The sequence below is a fragment of the Elgaria multicarinata genome, chromosome 14 (assembly GCF_023053635.1).
Source record: "Elgaria multicarinata webbii isolate HBS135686 ecotype San Diego chromosome 14, rElgMul1.1.pri, whole genome shotgun sequence".
Taxonomy (NCBI): Eukaryota; Metazoa; Chordata; class Lepidosauria; order Squamata; family Anguidae; genus Elgaria; species Elgaria multicarinata.
In genome coordinates, this window is record NC_086184.1 from 9038523 (window position 1) to 9057214 (window position 18692).

The 18692-nt window shown below is 37.8% G+C and overlaps 1 protein-coding gene across 9 annotated transcripts in view; it reads right to left on the reverse strand.

Moving 5' to 3' along the window:
- Positions 1-2231: 2231 nt before the first annotated feature.
- CHD9 (chromodomain helicase DNA binding protein 9) overlaps positions 2232-18692 on the reverse strand; it is a 71240-nt gene continuing 54779 nt past the window's right edge. For 4 of the 9 annotated variants that reach the window (XM_063141279.1, XM_063141270.1, XM_063141275.1 and 1 more), the window contains 17 exons: positions 18098-18257; positions 16220-16309; positions 15860-15963; positions 15638-15755; positions 15262-15319; positions 14256-14298; positions 13908-14127; positions 13563-13765; positions 12244-13149; positions 10838-11001; positions 9526-9798; positions 8677-8845; positions 8178-8317; positions 7247-7468; positions 6729-6857; positions 6453-6557; positions 2232-5625 (listed from right to left, as the gene is read on the reverse strand). In XM_063141279.1, coding sequence (XP_062997349.1) covers positions 4759-5625; positions 6453-6557; positions 6729-6857; positions 7247-7468; positions 8178-8317; positions 8677-8845; positions 9526-9798; positions 10838-11001; positions 12244-13149; positions 13563-13765; positions 13908-14127; positions 14256-14298; positions 15262-15319; positions 15638-15755; positions 15860-15963; positions 16220-16309; positions 18098-18257 — 3971 coding nt within the window. In that variant the 3' untranslated portion in view covers positions 2232-4758. The remainder of the gene's footprint in view (positions 5626-6452; positions 6558-6728; positions 6858-7246; positions 7469-8177; positions 8318-8676; positions 8846-9525; positions 9799-10837; positions 11002-12243; positions 13150-13562; positions 13766-13907; positions 14128-14255; positions 14299-15261; positions 15320-15637; positions 15756-15859; positions 15964-16219; positions 16310-18097; positions 18258-18692) is intronic. The other 5 variants (XM_063141272.1, XM_063141276.1, XM_063141273.1 and 2 more) reach the window with 4 other exon arrangements.

Genomic DNA, 18692 nt, shown 5'->3' on the forward strand with positions numbered 1-18692 from the left:
AGGCAGCTCGGGTTCTGGCGGCTTTTAAGAACTTGAAATAACTGGTGGTTCACGTTGCTTATTTTCCTCCTGCCCATGCTTACTTTTTCCTCCGGTTGCTTTGAAGTCTTCGCCACGGAACATCGTAAATACCGTTTAAGTAATACCCAAGAGTTTCTACAAAATGTAACCATGATTGTGCTTTTAACCTGTTGTTTTATTGTGGTTTTAATTTTTGTAAACCGCCCAGAGAGCTTCGGCTATTGGGCGGTATAAAAATGTAATAAATAAATAAATAAATGCTTGTACAGTGTTTCTGTATCTGTCCAGAAACAGAAGGCAATGTTCTGTTTCTGGTGTGTGTAGGCAATGTACACACACCTAATAGCATAACTATGCTGGATCAGAGCAAGGGCCCATCTAGTCCAACACTCTGTCCATACATTGGCCAAGCAGCTGCCGACCAGGGACCCATAAGCAGGACACGGAGCAACAGTACCTTCCTACCCATGTTCCCTAGCAACTGGTGTATATAGGCTTACTCTTATTTCAGAGAAATAGGTCCCAGTTAACTTAAGCCAAGAACTTTATACATACAATTAGAACCTGACAAATTAGAGTGACCATTTAAGATGCTGTTTAAAGTCTTTCACAGCATGTTACATTCTCGTTTTCTAAACTGTAGCACACTTGCCCCTGCTCACAACCAAGAAAAACATGCATTGCCAAAGCCAGTTTAATAGTACACAGCATTTGTATGTTCATAATTGAGACACAAAGGATGTTTAAGAAGCCTGTCAATTCTTTTTAAATAAATCTGGGTTCATTCAGATACTGTTTAGAACATGTGCTAAGAAGTATAGCCATCATGACTTTGAATTGCACCCCCTACCTAAAACCAACTCTTCCACTGCATCCAGGATGGTGGGAGTTTGAATATACCTCTAGACCAGCTCTAAACAAGCATCTCCACTTCCCGCCCCTTTTAAAAATAAATTCCATGGGGTCTGCATTAGTTAGAAAATGGTAAAAAATACTCAAAATCTATTCACTATCAAAAATAGTAAAAATACAGTCAGTTTAAATCTACAGCTTAAGCAGTATGTAGTAACTGCTTAGGACATAAGTACCATGCTGGATGCGACCAATGGTCCATCTAGTCCAGCATTCTGTTCACACAGTGGCTGACCAAACACCCATGGAAAACCCACAAGAAGAACATAAGTGCAACAGCTACCGGTATACCTCAGATATTGGAGGCAGCATATAGTCGTTAGGACTAGTAGCCATTGATAGGCTTATCCTACATGAATTTGTCTACCCCCTTTTAAAGTTATCCCAAGCTATATTTATTTATTACATTTTTATACCGCCCAATAGCCGAAGCTCTCTTCCCACCCCCAATATAATGTAGTTAATAATTGCTTATATACTGGCAAAGACTGAGGTGTACCTGGCAAAATCCACCATTCATCTTCCTTTGATTAAGTTCAGATCTTCTTACTTGCATCAGAAGCTGCTTCTGAAACAAGTTAATCAATCAAATGAATGCAGAATAGACATTACACATAGTAAGCTCACACACATAAACCCAAAACATGCTTGAAGCAATTCTATTCAATTTAGTTATACAAATCCAATGAGAGAAAGGAGTTTGTATTTAAAATCTTTTTTTTATGCAATTAGTTTGCTTACACATTTTCTGTTAATATGCAAATGCCAAGGTAAAGTTCAATATTGTATGAATCCTACAATGCTTCTCGGAAACTCTAGTGAGAAAGTATGATTGAATGAACCTTTGGGAAGTAGTATGTTCCCTACTATTGCCCAAATCAGTGCAGGATGTAGGGAAACCTTTCCAAGCATTCAGCATTCACAGCGTCACTAATCTGTAGCTTTCAAGGAGTTTCTGGATTTACTCTTTTATACAAACCTAACTCATTATGAATAGGTAAACCTCTGCCAGGCAAGATGTTTGGACAGCTCATAGAACCTGCACATTGAGCCTCTCATATGCATTTTTTGTGAACCGCCCAGACAGCTCCGGCTATTGGGCGGTATAGAAATGTAATAAATAAATAAATAAATAAATAAAATTTACAGAAAATTATTAACCACAAATTCCTTAGTGAATAGCTTCAGAAAGTTAATTCCTTTACAATTACTGTAATGATTAATTACTTGAGTCTCATTTAACTGCATTATGTGACAACTAAAAGTCATTTTTAATGTACTGAGGCCAACGTCATGGGTTGTCAAAGAATATGTTTAATAAAAAATAATTAAACTTCCATTTGCTCTATAGAACATCATAGAAAGTAATTCAATAAATTACAAATGACTTAAGACGCTTGTTCAACTACAAGAAAGCAAATTCAGACTACACAGAACACAACTGGCAAATATTGCAAATAGTCCAAAAGAAAAACAGGACTAAGACGGATTATGAAGCCTGAAACAAGGGATAGAAATACAAGGCAATAACAGCTACCATTCTTTTAGTCACTACCAACATACACTTCTTCACCATCTTGGTTATCTTTTGTATTGAAATTTCAGTATTAATGTAATTCTAATGAAGGTTCCTTACAACCTTTGACTTAATGCAGCCACACTTGCATATTGTTAAGCTGACAGAACTACACATTTCTCATCTTTCAACTGATACTGATTTTTAAAAAACCAAACCTTTACTTCATATTCAAATCTGTATCAGCCATACACTGAAACTGTAAAATTGCCTTATTACAGAGAAAGAAGATCACTAAATGGTAAGCAAATTCACTTGACCATAATTAGGAAAATACTTTATTTCATAAATTTATTAAAAATTATGCTTAGGATTTATTTTGGGGGAGGTGTGTAGGGGGATGGTGCAAAGTGATGTATTGTTGAAATACTCCATTGACTAAGTCAACAACTGTGTTTGGAAAACTTTGGCTATATCATGGATACATACAAGATAAACAAAAGTGCTATATTACAAAGGGCAAAATATTAAATATGTAATACATCCTTTCATGATGAAGAATTGCTACCCCTCTTCTTGTGGCATGGTTTGACTATTGCTAGGACACTGCATGAAGGGCCGAACAAGTCATACTATTCTTGGGGGTGGGGAATACAATAACCAGCACAATCCAAATGATACTTTTATAACTGTGTAATTACATGTAATACTGCTTTCTAGTAAAGGGGGTTAATTATTTTGCATGTACAAACTTTATTTTTATTGGTAAAGATCTTGGTAAAAAACAACACAGTCTTGTTTACTGTACAAGCAAGCAACGGAACCATATCAAAATACAGATTTTATTAAATTATTCCCTTTTGAAAAGGTTTGTCATTGACTATCGCCAGTACTTTTATCCACTCCATCAACATTTGCCTATCCTTGGACCATAAGTGAGATTAACACACGCTCACACCTAATCTCAGTCAGTTCAACCATGTGGTGTGAATCTGTGATTCTACCATGTCAGAGTAATAGCAGCTTCAGCAGAACAAGGAATTATATCACACATGTTAAGATTGATTTTATGTAGTAAGGTTCTAAGGATTTGTATTCAAACAGATGCTTTTAAAGCACTGTATCATGGTTTCATGGAACACATTTCTTACATCATTGTTGAAAGTGCTTTAAGTTATTGGGCAACTCAGCATTATTATAATTAACTGATGATACCCTAAATCTTGATTTTGGGTAACATTTTTCTATATAGTCAGATTCAAACCTGTAGAGAAATATGAGAGTTTTAACATGTCTACATTTCCCCTTACCATTATTAACTGGTAACTACAGGAGGCTACATGACAAACAAACACAAAATAGGAATCTGTTTGACAAACAAAGCAAACAAGCCATTCTCACAAGGATCTAATCCTTATACATGAAGTATGCAGTGTTGAAAGTGGCACTTTTGAGTTATTTCAACTTGTGGATACAGCTCCTCAACAACATGAAGGCCATGGAAGGAGCAAGATTTTGAAATTAAGCAGGTATCCATGGTGTCGAAGAAAGATAGGAAAGGGATATTTTACGGCAAAATTTCCCTTTACTATTAGAAGAGTGCAACTATAACGGTAATTTCCCTTACCAAATCAACATACACAGGATGCCTTTAAAAAGCAAAGCAGAATATGAAAACAAGTAGAGAAATCAATGTAAACTTCCTAAACTAACTCAGCTGAGGTAACAAGTAGCCAATTTAATTGGCTGAATGGGAAACTTTTCTTTTAAACACAGTTGTACCTGAATTGGAAACATCAGCAGTGCATCACAACACTAGAGCATTTTCATGTAATTAAAGCAATGGATGGTGATGTAGATTCTACAGCTTTCATGACATTCATTAGCTGCCCAAATTATTGCTGAGTTTTGATCTGTAAATTATAAGTGTCAAGGAGGCTGTAAAACTATATTCAGATTAAATCAATAATGCACATAAAGAATTGTGTTCACTGCAAATATATTAAATATACAGCTCTTACTAAGCTACTTAAAAAAATTAACCCCCCAAAACAAAAATTATAATGCCTTTTGCTGTAATTCTTTTTACACAATTGTGTATTTGATAGTACATACAAGCTCCGAAACTTATGAACTTCAAGAAATATTACATGCAAAATGTCTTTGAAAGCAGTTTGCACTTCTAAACAAATACTGAAATGTTCGGTCAGTAAATTATTGATGCACTCACTCAACACTGGGTTATTTACAACAAAATAATTAAAGAATAAATTCAAAATCAGTTTATAATTTAAGTGCAGAGCCTGGGGTCAGTCTTCATCACTGGAATCTGAATCCTCAGACGAGGACGACGTGCTGTCTGATCCGGAGGAAGCATCTGCTTTCTCTGAACCCTCATCTGTGCTATTTTCATTGCGAGAGCTAGGCTCTGTTCCCCTTTTGTCTTCTTGATCTTGAACCCTAGATTTTTCCTCCTTTTCTTCTGTAGGGTTAGCTAAGCCTGTGCCATTGTTTTCATTGTTCTGTACATCAAAAATATTAGATTGGGGCAAAGCTGGGATATGGAGATTAAGGCCTGGAGTGAGAAGCATCCCTGGATAAAGTATATTGGACAACAGTAAGGGGTTAAGAGCTAAGGGGCTGGCAGCTGCTGCAGCAGCAGATGATGATGCTGTGGAAGGAGAACCCGACACAGAGTTTTCTCCACCGTTATGTGCATTTTGGCTCTCTGTCCTCTCTTTCTTTCCATCAGGCTCTCTGGAGTCATTCCCCTTTTTCTCCTCAGAAACCGATTCTGTAGACTTTGTTAGGAGTCCTCCCATTCCTAGCAAATTTGGTAAGCCAGCCATTCCTGAAAGCAGCATGGGAAATACAGCAGCCATGTTTTTTGCCTCTCCAGCAGTGTTCAGGCCAGCAGGCATTCCCATTAAACCTGCTGTCACTTGTAGTGACTGAAAATTTTGCAGGTTTTGCTGTAAGGCCTGGAGGGTAGACAAATCCACTCCAGGGATTAGCCCATTGGCTAGCAAAGGGTTGATTGGCATGTTTGCTGCTGTTGCAGCGGCGGCGGCTGCCTTGGCAATCTCGCTTTTAGGCCTTCTCCCTCTCCTGCTTACTTCTTCACGTACAACCGGGCCTGTGAGAATACGGTCAAACATGCTTTCAGGAAGAAATCCCTGGGAGGGAAAAAATAAGAAACAAATCCTAATTAATAATGACATCATTTAATGCAGCTATCTACTTATGCATCTTAAGATATGCTCTAAATAAGATGAGCAAATATGTATTTAAATCAACTTCCAACATAGCAAATTTCCTGATAATACGATAGAGTTAGTACAGCATAATGGTAAAGATCAATGGGATCAATATTTTTCAATGGGGAGCGGTATATAAATATTCTAAATAAATAATAAATAAATAAATAAATCATGAACTGGGAGCTGGGAAATCCCTCGTTCAAACCTCACATAAGTTGGAAACTCAATATGTGTCCTAAAAGAGTCCCTGTTCTCTCAAGCCTCAACCCCTTATATTAAACAAACAAAACAAAAAAAGAAAGAACATGAAGCGAATACAGGCTTGTTTTACACTAAGGATTACTGAGATAATGTACGTGAAAGTTTTAAATGCCTGAAGCAAATGAATGTCAAATCTTATAATTCAAGTCAAGTTATTGGCAAAGGCTCCTTTTTGTGGCTTTTGAACTGTTTAGGGACAAGCAACTGATTCTTAAAAGATAGCATTAGCTATGTTATTATTATTACTGTTGTTATTGTTGTAAGGCTTTCAACTTGTATGATGCTTTACAGAAAACAAAATTGGTCCTTACCATTATTATGCAAATAAGCAAATGTAGTTCCAAGAGTCACAGATTTTCTAAATTATTTCTAAACTGCCTTAAACAGGGGTCTCAATGTTTTAAAGCTAGTCTTCCTTCAAGGGAAAGTGCAGTTTCTAGTAATTATGACACACACCCTCTGGCCACCTTACAAGTACTCACAGATTGTTTTACAACTTCTCCCCATTCAGGAGCGACTCCATATTCAGAATTCTCTTTCAGGAATCTGCACAGATCTTTCAGTGGGGGAGCAAAAGCACCTCCTACCTAAAATGTAAGGATTAAACAAACATTTATCAACTAATTTCATACATTCAGTTTACCTTCACAGCTTCACAAATAAGCTGTCACCTGGTTTTAATTTGTGGTGAAGTACTTATGGTGGTAAAGTAAGATACCAATATGGAACTTCCAGAACAACAAAAGGAAAACAATTACCTTTCTAGCGTTTCTTCTGTTGATCAGTTGCACACGTTCCTCCCCAGTAAGGCTATTAATGTCCAACTTATTAGGATTGCGGCAACGATGTCTCTTTTGTTTGGGCCTCCCTTCATGAAGCTGCATTTTCTGTTATAGCAGAATTTTTTTAAAAAAAAAAGAAGAGAGAGAGAGAGTAGCCCTTAAATGCTGTTAAAGCTACCTACAAATGATGCATATATGCCTCTGGCTACAGTCCTATGCACACTTAAGCCTAGAACTAAATCCCACTAAATTACGTGGGATTTACTTTGAGTAAATATGCTGCGTTATATATTATTTTATATGAAAAATCCCGAACTATTTTAAATAGCCTCACACCATTCTAAAATAATTACCCAATATCCGTGTGTGTTTATTTGCAATAACACTTGCATATTGAAAGATGAGAATCAAACAGAATTTAGTTACTATATTCAAATATCACAGCAGAGATAAAATGAACGTCACTACTTCATTATACTCAACAAAATACTCACGGGAATAAAAGCTCCCAAATCTTCAACGTATCCAGGATGTTCATTAAGCCACTTCTCCAAATCTTTTCTTTTGGGGGCATCATCACCTGCAAGTCTTGTTCCATCTTTCAAGTTAATAACGGGAACTGGGCTTTCTGCATCACACAGGCCTTGGGACTGTACATACGGAAGTGCTGGGTTTAGTCCTGGAGCAACCTGAGGTGCATTCATGCCATGGCAAACCTGAGGAAATATAATGTTATGAGGAATACCTAGAGATAAAAAGTTTAAGATAAAGCAGACACCGTAACTACCTATTCAGATTTCAACCCTTCTAAAATAAAGATCTCTCTTGCAAAATTTAATGAACCTGATTAAATAGACTAGTTGAGGGTGGGATGGGGATCAATGCCAAAACGTGTGCTAGTAAGTACTGAGCAAGAAACTTCTGAAGATAGGCAGCTAGGCAAGTAGGCAGATGACTTCTTGGTCAATCTTAAAACATTAAAGCCCACAAAACTAAAAACAATTTAATTCAAATATCAATTTACCTGAGAGAGCGCTTTCTCCTTTAACCAACCTGCCCGGTCACTGAGGTCATCAAAGTGCATGCTCCTGGTGGTTCCACATGGACCCATGGCCCGACTGGAGTCCACCCAGAGAAAAGCTTTCAGTGTGGTGGCCCCCTTTCTTTGGAACTCCCTGCCTCTGGAGGTCAGGCAGGCACCTGAACAGTGTTGTTTCCGGCATCTCCTGAAAACAGTTCTGTTCCAGGAAGCATTCCTTAAATGACCAGCCATGGTTTTTACTGGCATTTCGTTTTTAATAACTTAATATGACTGCTTAATCTTTTTACAACTGTATTACTTATGTTCACTGCTTTGAAATCTATTAGATGTGCAGCAGTATTCAAATATTGTAAATAAATAAATATAAATTTATATTTACTTACATGGTTAGGTGCTTTGTTTCTATTCATAAACAGGATATCAACTCCTTCTACATTCTTCCTCCTTCCTCTCCTCTTTTTCAATACAGGCTGGTCATCAACTATTATGCCATTTGCACTAGCTGTCAACTGGCTGGACATTCCTAATCAAATGGACAGTTCAAATAAAATTAACAAGTGAGGCTTTGCTCCTAATTAATATGTTCAATTGAAGGAAAAAGCAACCCCATAGCATAATAAATTAAACTTTAAGACAGAGATTTTAACAGAATTAAAATTATTTGGCATAATTTACGCAACCCAAAGTTTCTACATTCTCTTGTCTCCAGAATTACAACTCACTTTGAGGTGAGTAACAAATCCCCAGACATACGGCTAGCTTCAGGCTAGCATCTAATGCCAAAGCCAAAGAAAAGCTCAAATTGGAATGGGAATCCCAAAATTATAAATAATGAAGTCTTTTAGCACTAAAGGGTCACTTTCAAAAGCCTAAAATGCTTACCTGACTCTGGCAAAGTCTTTGGAAAATTGGCAAGGCATGTCTCTGAAGCATTCTGAAGTTCGTGTAGCCTGGCAAGGTACTGCTGCTGTCCTAATGTTCCATCTTCACTTTCAAATGGCCTTTTCTGAGGAAGTCCCTGCTTCTGAAAAATTAATTTCAAACCACCTTCCTGTTAAACAAACATAAGGGTTAGCAGATTTCTTTGGGAAGAAAATATTAACTTCCTAGTTTATTATTTTCATATGCAATTTATTTCAGGAACAAATAGCCCCTTACCACCCCCGCCCACATGAGAATAATTTCAGGAACAAATGCATTTTAATACCTTTATAAATATGTATGTATTTAAATTATAAATATGCAGATAGCAAGATACCAAGTTCAATTATTAGGAAAGAGCTTCTATTCATTAGTATGTGTTACCATCTAGGTTCAATGTATAAGCCTAATTAATTCTGGAAACAGGGAGGGATAATTATTCTGATTGTTCTCCAGAGGAATTTAAAATGGTAGCCGTTTGAAAGTTCCTGTTTTCGGATAGTTGGGGTTAACTCAGAAAAGCCACACTCTGGAAAGTCACTACAATACTAGCAACAGCATAAAAAAGTCATTTGAGAAAGCATCTCACCAGGAAGGCTTCAAAAGACCAAGGAAAAATACTATTTTATTGGTGGATCCTGAGAACGAGCGTTTATAATAGGGGGGAAAATGCCCCAAGAAACTGCTCCAAAAATACCCACAAATATGAGTTTGAAGGAAGAAAGATTGAGAGCAGGCAGCCACTTGTAGGTAAAGCATGCTGCACACCGCAATCGCAATCAGGTCCTAGGGCAATAAAAATAAACATACGTCATTGATTTTCACTGTAAACTCCTTTTCCCGTACATGCTTCTTCACCTTTGACATCTGTGGTGACTCATCATTTTCTTCTTTAACATCTGCACTTGGGGGAGTTGGTACGCTAGGTTCACTGTATTCTGCAGCAGCACCTGGGCTGTCTAGAAGCTTGGTGGTATAGAAGGAAGCCACAGTATTGTTGTCATAACTTCTCCTTGCCGAAGGCCATTTACCTTTCAAGATTGTTTGACAAATACTATCCAGACGGTTAATCATAACCCGATCCTAGAATAAACAGAAAATCATTTAGAAATCTCTCGCTTTCCTGTATCAACACTAAAACTACTTGCAAAAATAAGAGTAACCAATAAACAAGAAGGACAACAGGCTGATGAGGGTTAAGGTGTGTCACGTGACAAATAATTCCCTGTGACCTTGAGCTCAGTAATTTAGTTCCTCCTGCCTTGTACAGAAGAGGGATAATATAATACGTAGGGTTTTGATGCATGAGTCATTTTTTTTGTTACAAATTCCTTAACCGCTTAAACTGATATTATGGGAAGTGTTTCAGATGGATGTGCTATGGAAAAAGGCCTAACCCATGTCCACTACCAGCCATAGCAAAGGGTTTCTTTACTTCCGGGCCATGGTAACATTGGGCACAATGCTTGGAAAAAATAAGATCTGAACAGGCCCATCATCTCTGAATGTTCTGTCCATATTGTTCAGTGCTGATGTTATAATAAAAATATTCTTGGGTCTACTTCCATCCTTCCTTCATTGCTAAGATTGAGCTGGGTGCTGCAGCTGCTAGAATGAACTCAAGATGGCTTTTCTTCCAACTGACAGTGAAACTGTACATTTTGTGGCAGTCAACTGGATCTGTGACATGACTGCTTGTTTGGAGAAAGAGCAGGCTGTCACCAGCATGTGACTGAGGGAACTCTTATTCCCATCACATATCTAACATGAAAACCATAAATAAATTAGAAAATATATAGAAGAGGTGACCTGTCCAAATGGCAGCAATGCATAGTACTACTAACTTTGCATATTGAAGAAAAAATGCAATAGTCCCAGTAGGAAGAACACAGTGGGCATCCTTGAAGCTGAATGAAAACTACTTTCTGTAGCTGTCACCAGGAAAATGGACTTCAGCAATTGCAACATGAAGTGACTACCCTGTCTTCCCAGCTGTGACAGTAAAAGCTGAAGCCCAAACTTAAATAGTATGCTGATTTAGAAGTACGAAGAAAATAACAAATTCAATAATTTTGCAAGGAAACTGATCTAGAGCTGTATGCATAGGGCATTACTAACTTACCTTGGGCCAGTAGGAAGCAGCCAACATATATCCACCTTGTAAGATACAATTAGAATTTGGTGTTCCATTGTTCATTTGGAAACTATCCTGGGTTTCATCCTGCACAGTGCTTAGGGAAGCTACACTCTCTTCATCATATGATTTCAAATGAGGAGTTCCTTCTGCTGAAGGAAAGAATTTTATATAATTAGAACTTAAAATTTGCCATACTGTATACTTTATTTCCGCATCATAGTGGTATAACATACAAAATCTTCTATGTTTAGGAAGTTTAGTTTTTTGGAGGAGTGGTGCAGAGGATGCAAACAAAGTATCTACTAGACCACTGGATGGCAAAAAGTAGGGAAAATAGAGATCTTAATCAGGACCCTTGAATACTATACACAAGACAAAAATCTAAAATATTTTAAACAAAAAAGACAGAAATATATTTGTTTAGAAAACAGTGCAGTATCAAAAGATGGTTCAGAATCTTGAGCATGTTTACAAAATGTATGGACAAGCTCAATTAGTGTGAAGAGCTGAAAAGTCAACAGGTGTCAAAATATTTACTTTTTTGGGGGGACAAGGTTTTTATTAGGGATGGGCAGGTCAGACTATTTTTGGTATGTGTGAGGTTTTCTGTGTTTTTATTTTTTAAAAATCCACATTAAAATTTGTATACTTTATATGTGCAATTTTTGGTAAAATACACATTTTTTATAAATGTCATGGGAAAATATGCAAAATTCATTAGTCAATTCACTTCCAAATATGGGCCGAACAAAATCCTTGAATATCCCTAGAGAGCAGGGCCTAGTCAATCAACCCTCTTCACAAAGGATAACCCACTATGTTACTGAGCTCTTATACGCCAATGGTTTTTTTGCTAACATTTTCTCTTCTAAAAAGAATTCTGTACACAGTCAAAAACAAAGGTCATCAAAATATGAGTACATAGGTAACAATGTTGTTATAGTTGCATCCACAAGAAAAAGTTAAACTTGGGGCAAAAAGCTGTATGTGTTCTACTACAGCCATCATCAGAAGCTTATAAAACTTACTGAGCCACACTTCTACTTTTCAGTTCTCAGAGAATGATCAACATTTTTCCAGCCCCTATTAATGCAGCATTATACATCATTTGCATAGCCCACCATTTCCTACGACTCAAACGATTCCTTTTCATATATGTAAAAGTGGCTTAAGTAAACCTTCAGCTGGCACAAGTTTAAAATCTAATGACCCTTTTCAATGTTAAAATCAGGGATGGGCAACTTGTAGCCTTCCAGATGTTGTCAGAACGCAACTCCCAACACCCTTCACCATTGGCTATGCTAGTTGGGGCTGGTGGGAGTTGCAGTTCAACATCATCTGCAGGGTCACACATTGTCCACCTCTGGAGAAAACGATGAAAAAGTACTTACGTCTCTTCTGCGCCTCCTCTTCATCACTGTCACTTTCTTCTGATGAAGAGGAGGATGAAGATGATGATGATGATGAAGAGGATGATGACGATGATGCTGAAGAACAAGATGAAGAGGATGAAGAGCTGGATCCTGATCTGGAACGTGAGCAAGAGGAAGAAGATGAAGATGAAGACGAAGATGATCTGGAAGAACAGGATGATCTATCTGAGTCGGAGTCTGAATCAGAGCTGGATTCTGAACCTCTCTTGTTAGGTCTCTGTTTTTTGGAGGCAGCATTTGGAGTTAGGGGCTCTGTCCTTGCTGCAACCATACGCCTGTCATTATCTGCCTTCGAAACAGGTTTGTGGTCTGTAGCATGAGATGGTGTACCATTCTTTGGGCTCAAGGGTTCAGTCTTTACTCCCGTTCGCAAATCCTCAGTAGACATGGACTCCTCTCCTGAAGAATGGCATTCTTCTTTATGGTTTTCATTCTTAGCTTTTGTATCCTCAAGCATGCTCCCTTTTACATCTAGCAGCCTTGCCTGAGGCGCAAGAGGAGATGCAGACAATGCCATCTGATACTGATGCAAAAGTGGGGTAGGAGTCCTCGAAAATGTTACTTTATTATGACTGTAGTTCCTCTGGGCTGACATAAATGAAAGTTCAGGATCACGAAGAATGTGGTAGTCTGTCCTGCTCACCCCATGTTTTGCAGCTCCAATCAGCAAATCCCAGTCATGAGTCCCACATTCCCACCAGACAGGCAAGTCTGGATTTGGCTGACAAAGTTTTAAACGCTCAAACATCAGTGGGTGACGGACAGCTTGTTCTCGTACCTTCCTGAGAAGTTCAATGCGATATAAGGTTCGAGATGCACGCTCTTCTGTAATTGGCTGAATGAAAATATTTGGATCCACAAGTTCTGCACAGGAAATATACACAAGGATCAGCAAATCTCAGCACATTAATTTATAAGCTAAATTTGACACTGAGGAAAAATCCAATGCGTGAAAATGTGTTGCTTGCTTTAACGTTTTCCCTCATTCTTCATTATTAAAAAAAATTCTGGGAAGTAGCCATTGCTATGTGAAGACATTGCTATTTGAGTACTAATATATAGTAGCAAACATCTTAAAGATAATGTAATCTGATACATTTATCTCTGTCAAAATGACTAATTGGCCTGATATACAAGCATCCTATGCTGGGGACACTTGTGTGCATATTGTGTCTCCTCTCTCATGCAAAGGACTATTTCATTTGGCATTTTGTAATCATATATGTTTTTAAGCCTTTATTGCCCCTAAATCTGTTTTGTTTTCACTAATAACTCACCATCTTTAGAAGGCAGACGACAGACCCTCCTGCACATGGCCATAAATGCATACAAGTACTTCTCTAAACTCTCATCTGTTTTCTTATGTAGTCTAGCCATTGCTCTAAACTTTGTCCAGTCAAATTGGGCTCTATCAGGATCAAACACCACACCAAATGTGGAAACCACTCGGTAGAAATCGGCTTCTTCTCTTCTTGTCCATCTAGATTGAAAATAGAGAAGAAAAGTATCACAACTGAGTGACTTTCCCAAAATAGCACTAAACTATCAACGGCTAGGACAGAAGACAAAAGGCTTTTTGTGATCTGTAAATCTTTAAGTTGGTATTTATAGCCTACACAGACCTTTGTTGTCTTTCAATTTTGGCAGCCATCTTTGGATTTAAAGCAGTTTCTTCATATGTTGTCTGCATCACACAGGTCTGGACTGGAAACGTAGGCTGGATCTGTTGGATTTGCCTGTTCTTACTAGTACGTTGATACGCTGTTATTAGGCGACGCAAACGTGTTGTTAAGGCAGACTGAGTTGGCCAATAAAGTTTGTCCCCTTCAATCACTTGACCATCTATAATTAAAAAAAGTTAAGGAAAAACAAGAATATCGATTTGTCGTATTCTGTCCCATAAATAATGCATGCTTACTTTATTCCAGAAGAATAATACTCAGAGTAATGTTAAAATCGTGTGGTTTTACCTCCATCTGCTATTATGAGTTCCCCTGGTGATGACACATCATCCTAAGAAACAAAACAAAATAATAACCAGAATGAACAGAGGCACAATTCAGACACAGCATAAGCCACACATATTGCAGCTTACTGAACAGTCTAAAAATATTAATCCTAAAATATGGATTACTCTCAATTCCTTTTTTTAATTTAAGAGGCTCACAGTCTCCCGACAGAAAATAAAAAGCTACATTGTTAAATCAGAAAAAGGGTTGCTAAGAAACCAATTCTAAAAATTACGTGCAAGCCAAAGTAAATGTTTATTTTTAATAATTATTGTTGTTGCTGCTGCTCGTGCCCTACCACAAAAAACAGTCTTGAAGCAAATTACACACACAATGCAAAACTGCATGATTAATGCAATGGGGTGGGTGGGTGGGGTGGAACGGACCAAAATCAATGTAAACCATAATCAGCCCAATAATACAAATAATAATAAAATAATAATCTAAAAACAATACAATATGACAAGTGGAAAAAAATATGACAAGTGTGTTTATCCACAAATAACACAAAAAATTCCTTCGCTCACAGCCTGCAATGAACATTACAATAGCAGCCCACCACAATTGGGCCATAACTCATGTCTAAACTCCTGGAAAATAAGCACGTCTTTGCCTGGTGCCGAAAAGATGGCAGTGTTGGCACGAGATGAGTTTCCTTGGCACGAGTGTTCCATAAACATAAGGCTGTCACAGAAAAGGCCCATTCCTGAATTGACACCCCTACCCTGAGTTTCTCTTACAAGGGGGCACAATGTGAAAGGCCTCTGAAGCTGATGTAAGGGACCCGGTAGGTTCATACAGGAGAGGCAGTCCTTAAGGTATTGGGCCATGTATCCGAGCCATTTAGAGCTTTATAGGTTAAAATCAGCACTTTGAATTTGAGTTTAGAATCAAAGTTAACCATGATAGCCTCATCAATTCAGTAATTGTAAATAAACAAATTAATTACAAAGTGAAAATGTTTTACCTCCATGTCATCTTTAAACATTGCTGGGGCTGGTTTATATTCTGGGTCTTCTACATCCCTGAAAAAAACACATTCAGCACAGGCCAGTAAAGTATGTGTATTTTTTTCCATACAACTGTTTACCTACTGGAGAACTATAAAATCACTTCATTTGTGGGAGAAAACAATTGCTACAAATCAATTATTTAAATCTGCTTTACTCCCCTTTTGTTTTCCTCCCCTCTCCCAGTCTTTTTTGTTAATTCACCTTGATTTAAATCAATCTACTCTGATTGGAGGGGTTTAACTTTCACTGGTTCTCACCCCTTCTCTTGTTTGCATGCTCACAGATGGAAGGCCACTCACTTTAAACAGTGATTAAAAAGCAACAACATACCCATCAATATAATCATTTGCTCTCTGTTCAGCAGCAACTGCCTTGTCATCAGGTTTCCCCACCCTTTCCAAGAAGCAGAGAGCTGCATCTGCTCGAATTGTATTGTACTTTTCATAACCTGGAAAGCAAAAACAAAGACACTATAAATATTACCTCAAAAATCAACCAGTCCGTACATGAAAAGCCACCCCGACAAAAGAGAAGTTTATCATGATTACTTACCATGTTTAAAAACTCCTATTAGTAGAGATTTATCTGCTTCTGTATCCCACCATTCTGCTGGCACCTCAGAATGGTCTGGCTCAGGAATCCAAATATCAATTTCACTGAAATGTTTGGAATGCCAGAAAGTAGATGTTAAGCCTACCCATTATGAGATACATTTTGTCTTATTTATTTATCTTCATTCATTCTTACAGAGAGAGGGGTGGGGGGAGCAGTCTCACTGAATAGGAAATTGCTCTTGGATTACGGGTTTTAAAACATCACAAAACCTAATGAGCTAAATTTAAGGACAGAAAAGTTTAACTTTATTTATTAATTAAGAGGAGGAAAAGAGGCAAGAACCTCAGTATGGTTTACCTGGCATCAACTCCCTCAAAAACCTTTTGGCACTCATTACCAATGACTTCTTGTTTCAAATAATACAGCATTCTAACTCGAAGTAAGACCCTAAACATGAAATACAGAAGATTAATTCTTTAGCCAAGGTTTTAATTCAGACTGTATTTTAGTTCATCTAGATACTATTTTAAAATACATACAATATGCTCAGTGTTATTCCACCACAATTTATCAACACATTTATGACAAAATCTAAAGTAAATTCCCGTTCATGCTATCTTGTACAAAGTTACATGTACACAAGCAGTACCGATTTTAATACAACTTAACTTTGGCCATATTCAGATGTTAACCTGGTGGTGTGGTTGCTGTTGAGAAACGCTTACACATGGCCAGTGCTTCACATAGTTCTGTGAGGATCTGGAATGGCTTAAGCGAAGCTGCATTACTAGCATGGGTATTTACTACTTACCAATCCAGCATCTGCATGTGGGAAACTATTCCAGATGTTTTCACAGGCATGTAGAGCATTAGTCATGTAAGAGTTATTTTCAGCAGCACGCATGCTGATGACATAACCTTTGAATCTTGCCTGAGCTTAGAGCTTATGGCTGGAATTCATAGATTCAGAGAGGGAGACCCTTCTTTGTGTCCCACCATGGGATAAGAGTGTAAGTCCCTGACCCAGGAAATATCACTTGTTCACTCTTTGCTTGTTTTCCACCCCCTTTTAAGGTTTGTTTGTTTGTTTGTAAGCTTGCCTTATGTGATTTTTTTTCTTCCTCCGGAATTTGTTTTATTTATTTTTTCTATTTTTCTAGTGTTTTCTAATGTTCCTTAAACAATCAAAACTTTAATTTTTTTTAAAGAAGTATCTTATTTGTTAGCTTAATGCACTAGATCACATTAGCTGTTCATTATAAAATGGAAAGGTGGGGGGCAAATCTTCCAGGTAAATATATAAAGAAAAATTAAATAAAAGTGAGATACTTTTAGGCACACCCAAGGGCTTGCATCTACTCAGGGGGATTAAAAAACAAACTGTTCACAAGGCCAAATTTTTGGAAAACATATCTTCAGTGCTTGCCATATGACATGGAAGGGGATAAGGAGAAGAGAGGGAACTGCTGTTAGAAAAACCCAAAGCCCCTCTTGGCACCAGGAATCAAGTAAGCAGTTCTTTCGATCCTGTCCTAATATTGTTTGTGTCTATGCAGCAAAACTAAGGCTAAGTAAACAAGGGCACTCAAACATGGTATAATAGTTAAGAGTGTTCGACGGGGATTCAGAAGATCCAGGTTTAGTCCCACTCAGTCATGAAGCTCACGGGTGACTTTCGCCCAGTAACTGACTCTCAGCCTAACCTACCTCAAAGGATTATTGTGTGGATAAAATGGAGAGGAGGAGGACCATGAACACTGCCTTGGGTTCTTTGCAAGACAAAAAAAAAAATGGCGGAACAGAAAAGTAATAAAAATAATTTTAAAAATAAACATTTACTGGCAGTATGTGGGCAGTGCGCATACATGTCATTCTTCAACAGTTTGGACATTTGGATACAGGAAGGTGAGGGTGTCATTCTGCCCCTCCCCTGCAGAATGTAGGGGTTTTCTACCAAAAGGTACCCTTTGCGCTTCCTTCCCCCGTTTCACTCCTGGTGGATGTACAAACAGTATACCCACTTACAAATATAGGGGCTAATTTACAACACAGCTACTACAATTATGCTAGATTTGTACGTCATTAAATCTTAGGTGGGTCAAAACTGATGAAGCCTACTAGCTTTTATTTATTTATAATTCAAGGAGGCATATGTTGAAACCACACCATAAACACATACACACAACACATTTTCATAAGCTTATAAAAGCTGAAGTTATTTATACTGCTACTTACTTGTTGCAGTGGTGTTTTATGTGTTTTTTATAGCCATCATCTTGCAACAAATGCTCTGGATTATACTTTCGAAGCCATTCTGCTTTATGTATATCAAAAGTGCTAGCCTGAGTCTTAACTTTCTTTCCTTTTCGACCCCGCGGGACAGGAGCTGACAAACCTATACAACGTAAGAATATAATGCAACGACTGTATGGTAGAATAGCACTTACTTGTTAGAATATTTAAAATTATGAATTTATACGCACAAGTTACTAGACTCAATTTTAGATAAATCCTTGTTAAGTGTAGTGCTCAGAAGGAAAGACTGTTTCTCCTTACCATTCCAACTATTCCACTCCCACGAACAAAGAATTTAAATAGCAATACTAAACCACTGCAGAGGACAGAATTACCTCTACCCCGAGGTAAAAGAGCAATGGCTTCAAGAGTGAGTGGAGGGGACTGTTTAACCCTTTCCTTCCCTGTCATTAGCTCACTCAAAACCACTCCTCCGGTTGTCTTCCCCAAGACATAAAAAACATGTTCACCTTAAGTCACAAAATAGGGAATGAAAAGACTGAAGTACACATCTTGAGATCTTTACTCAACTGCA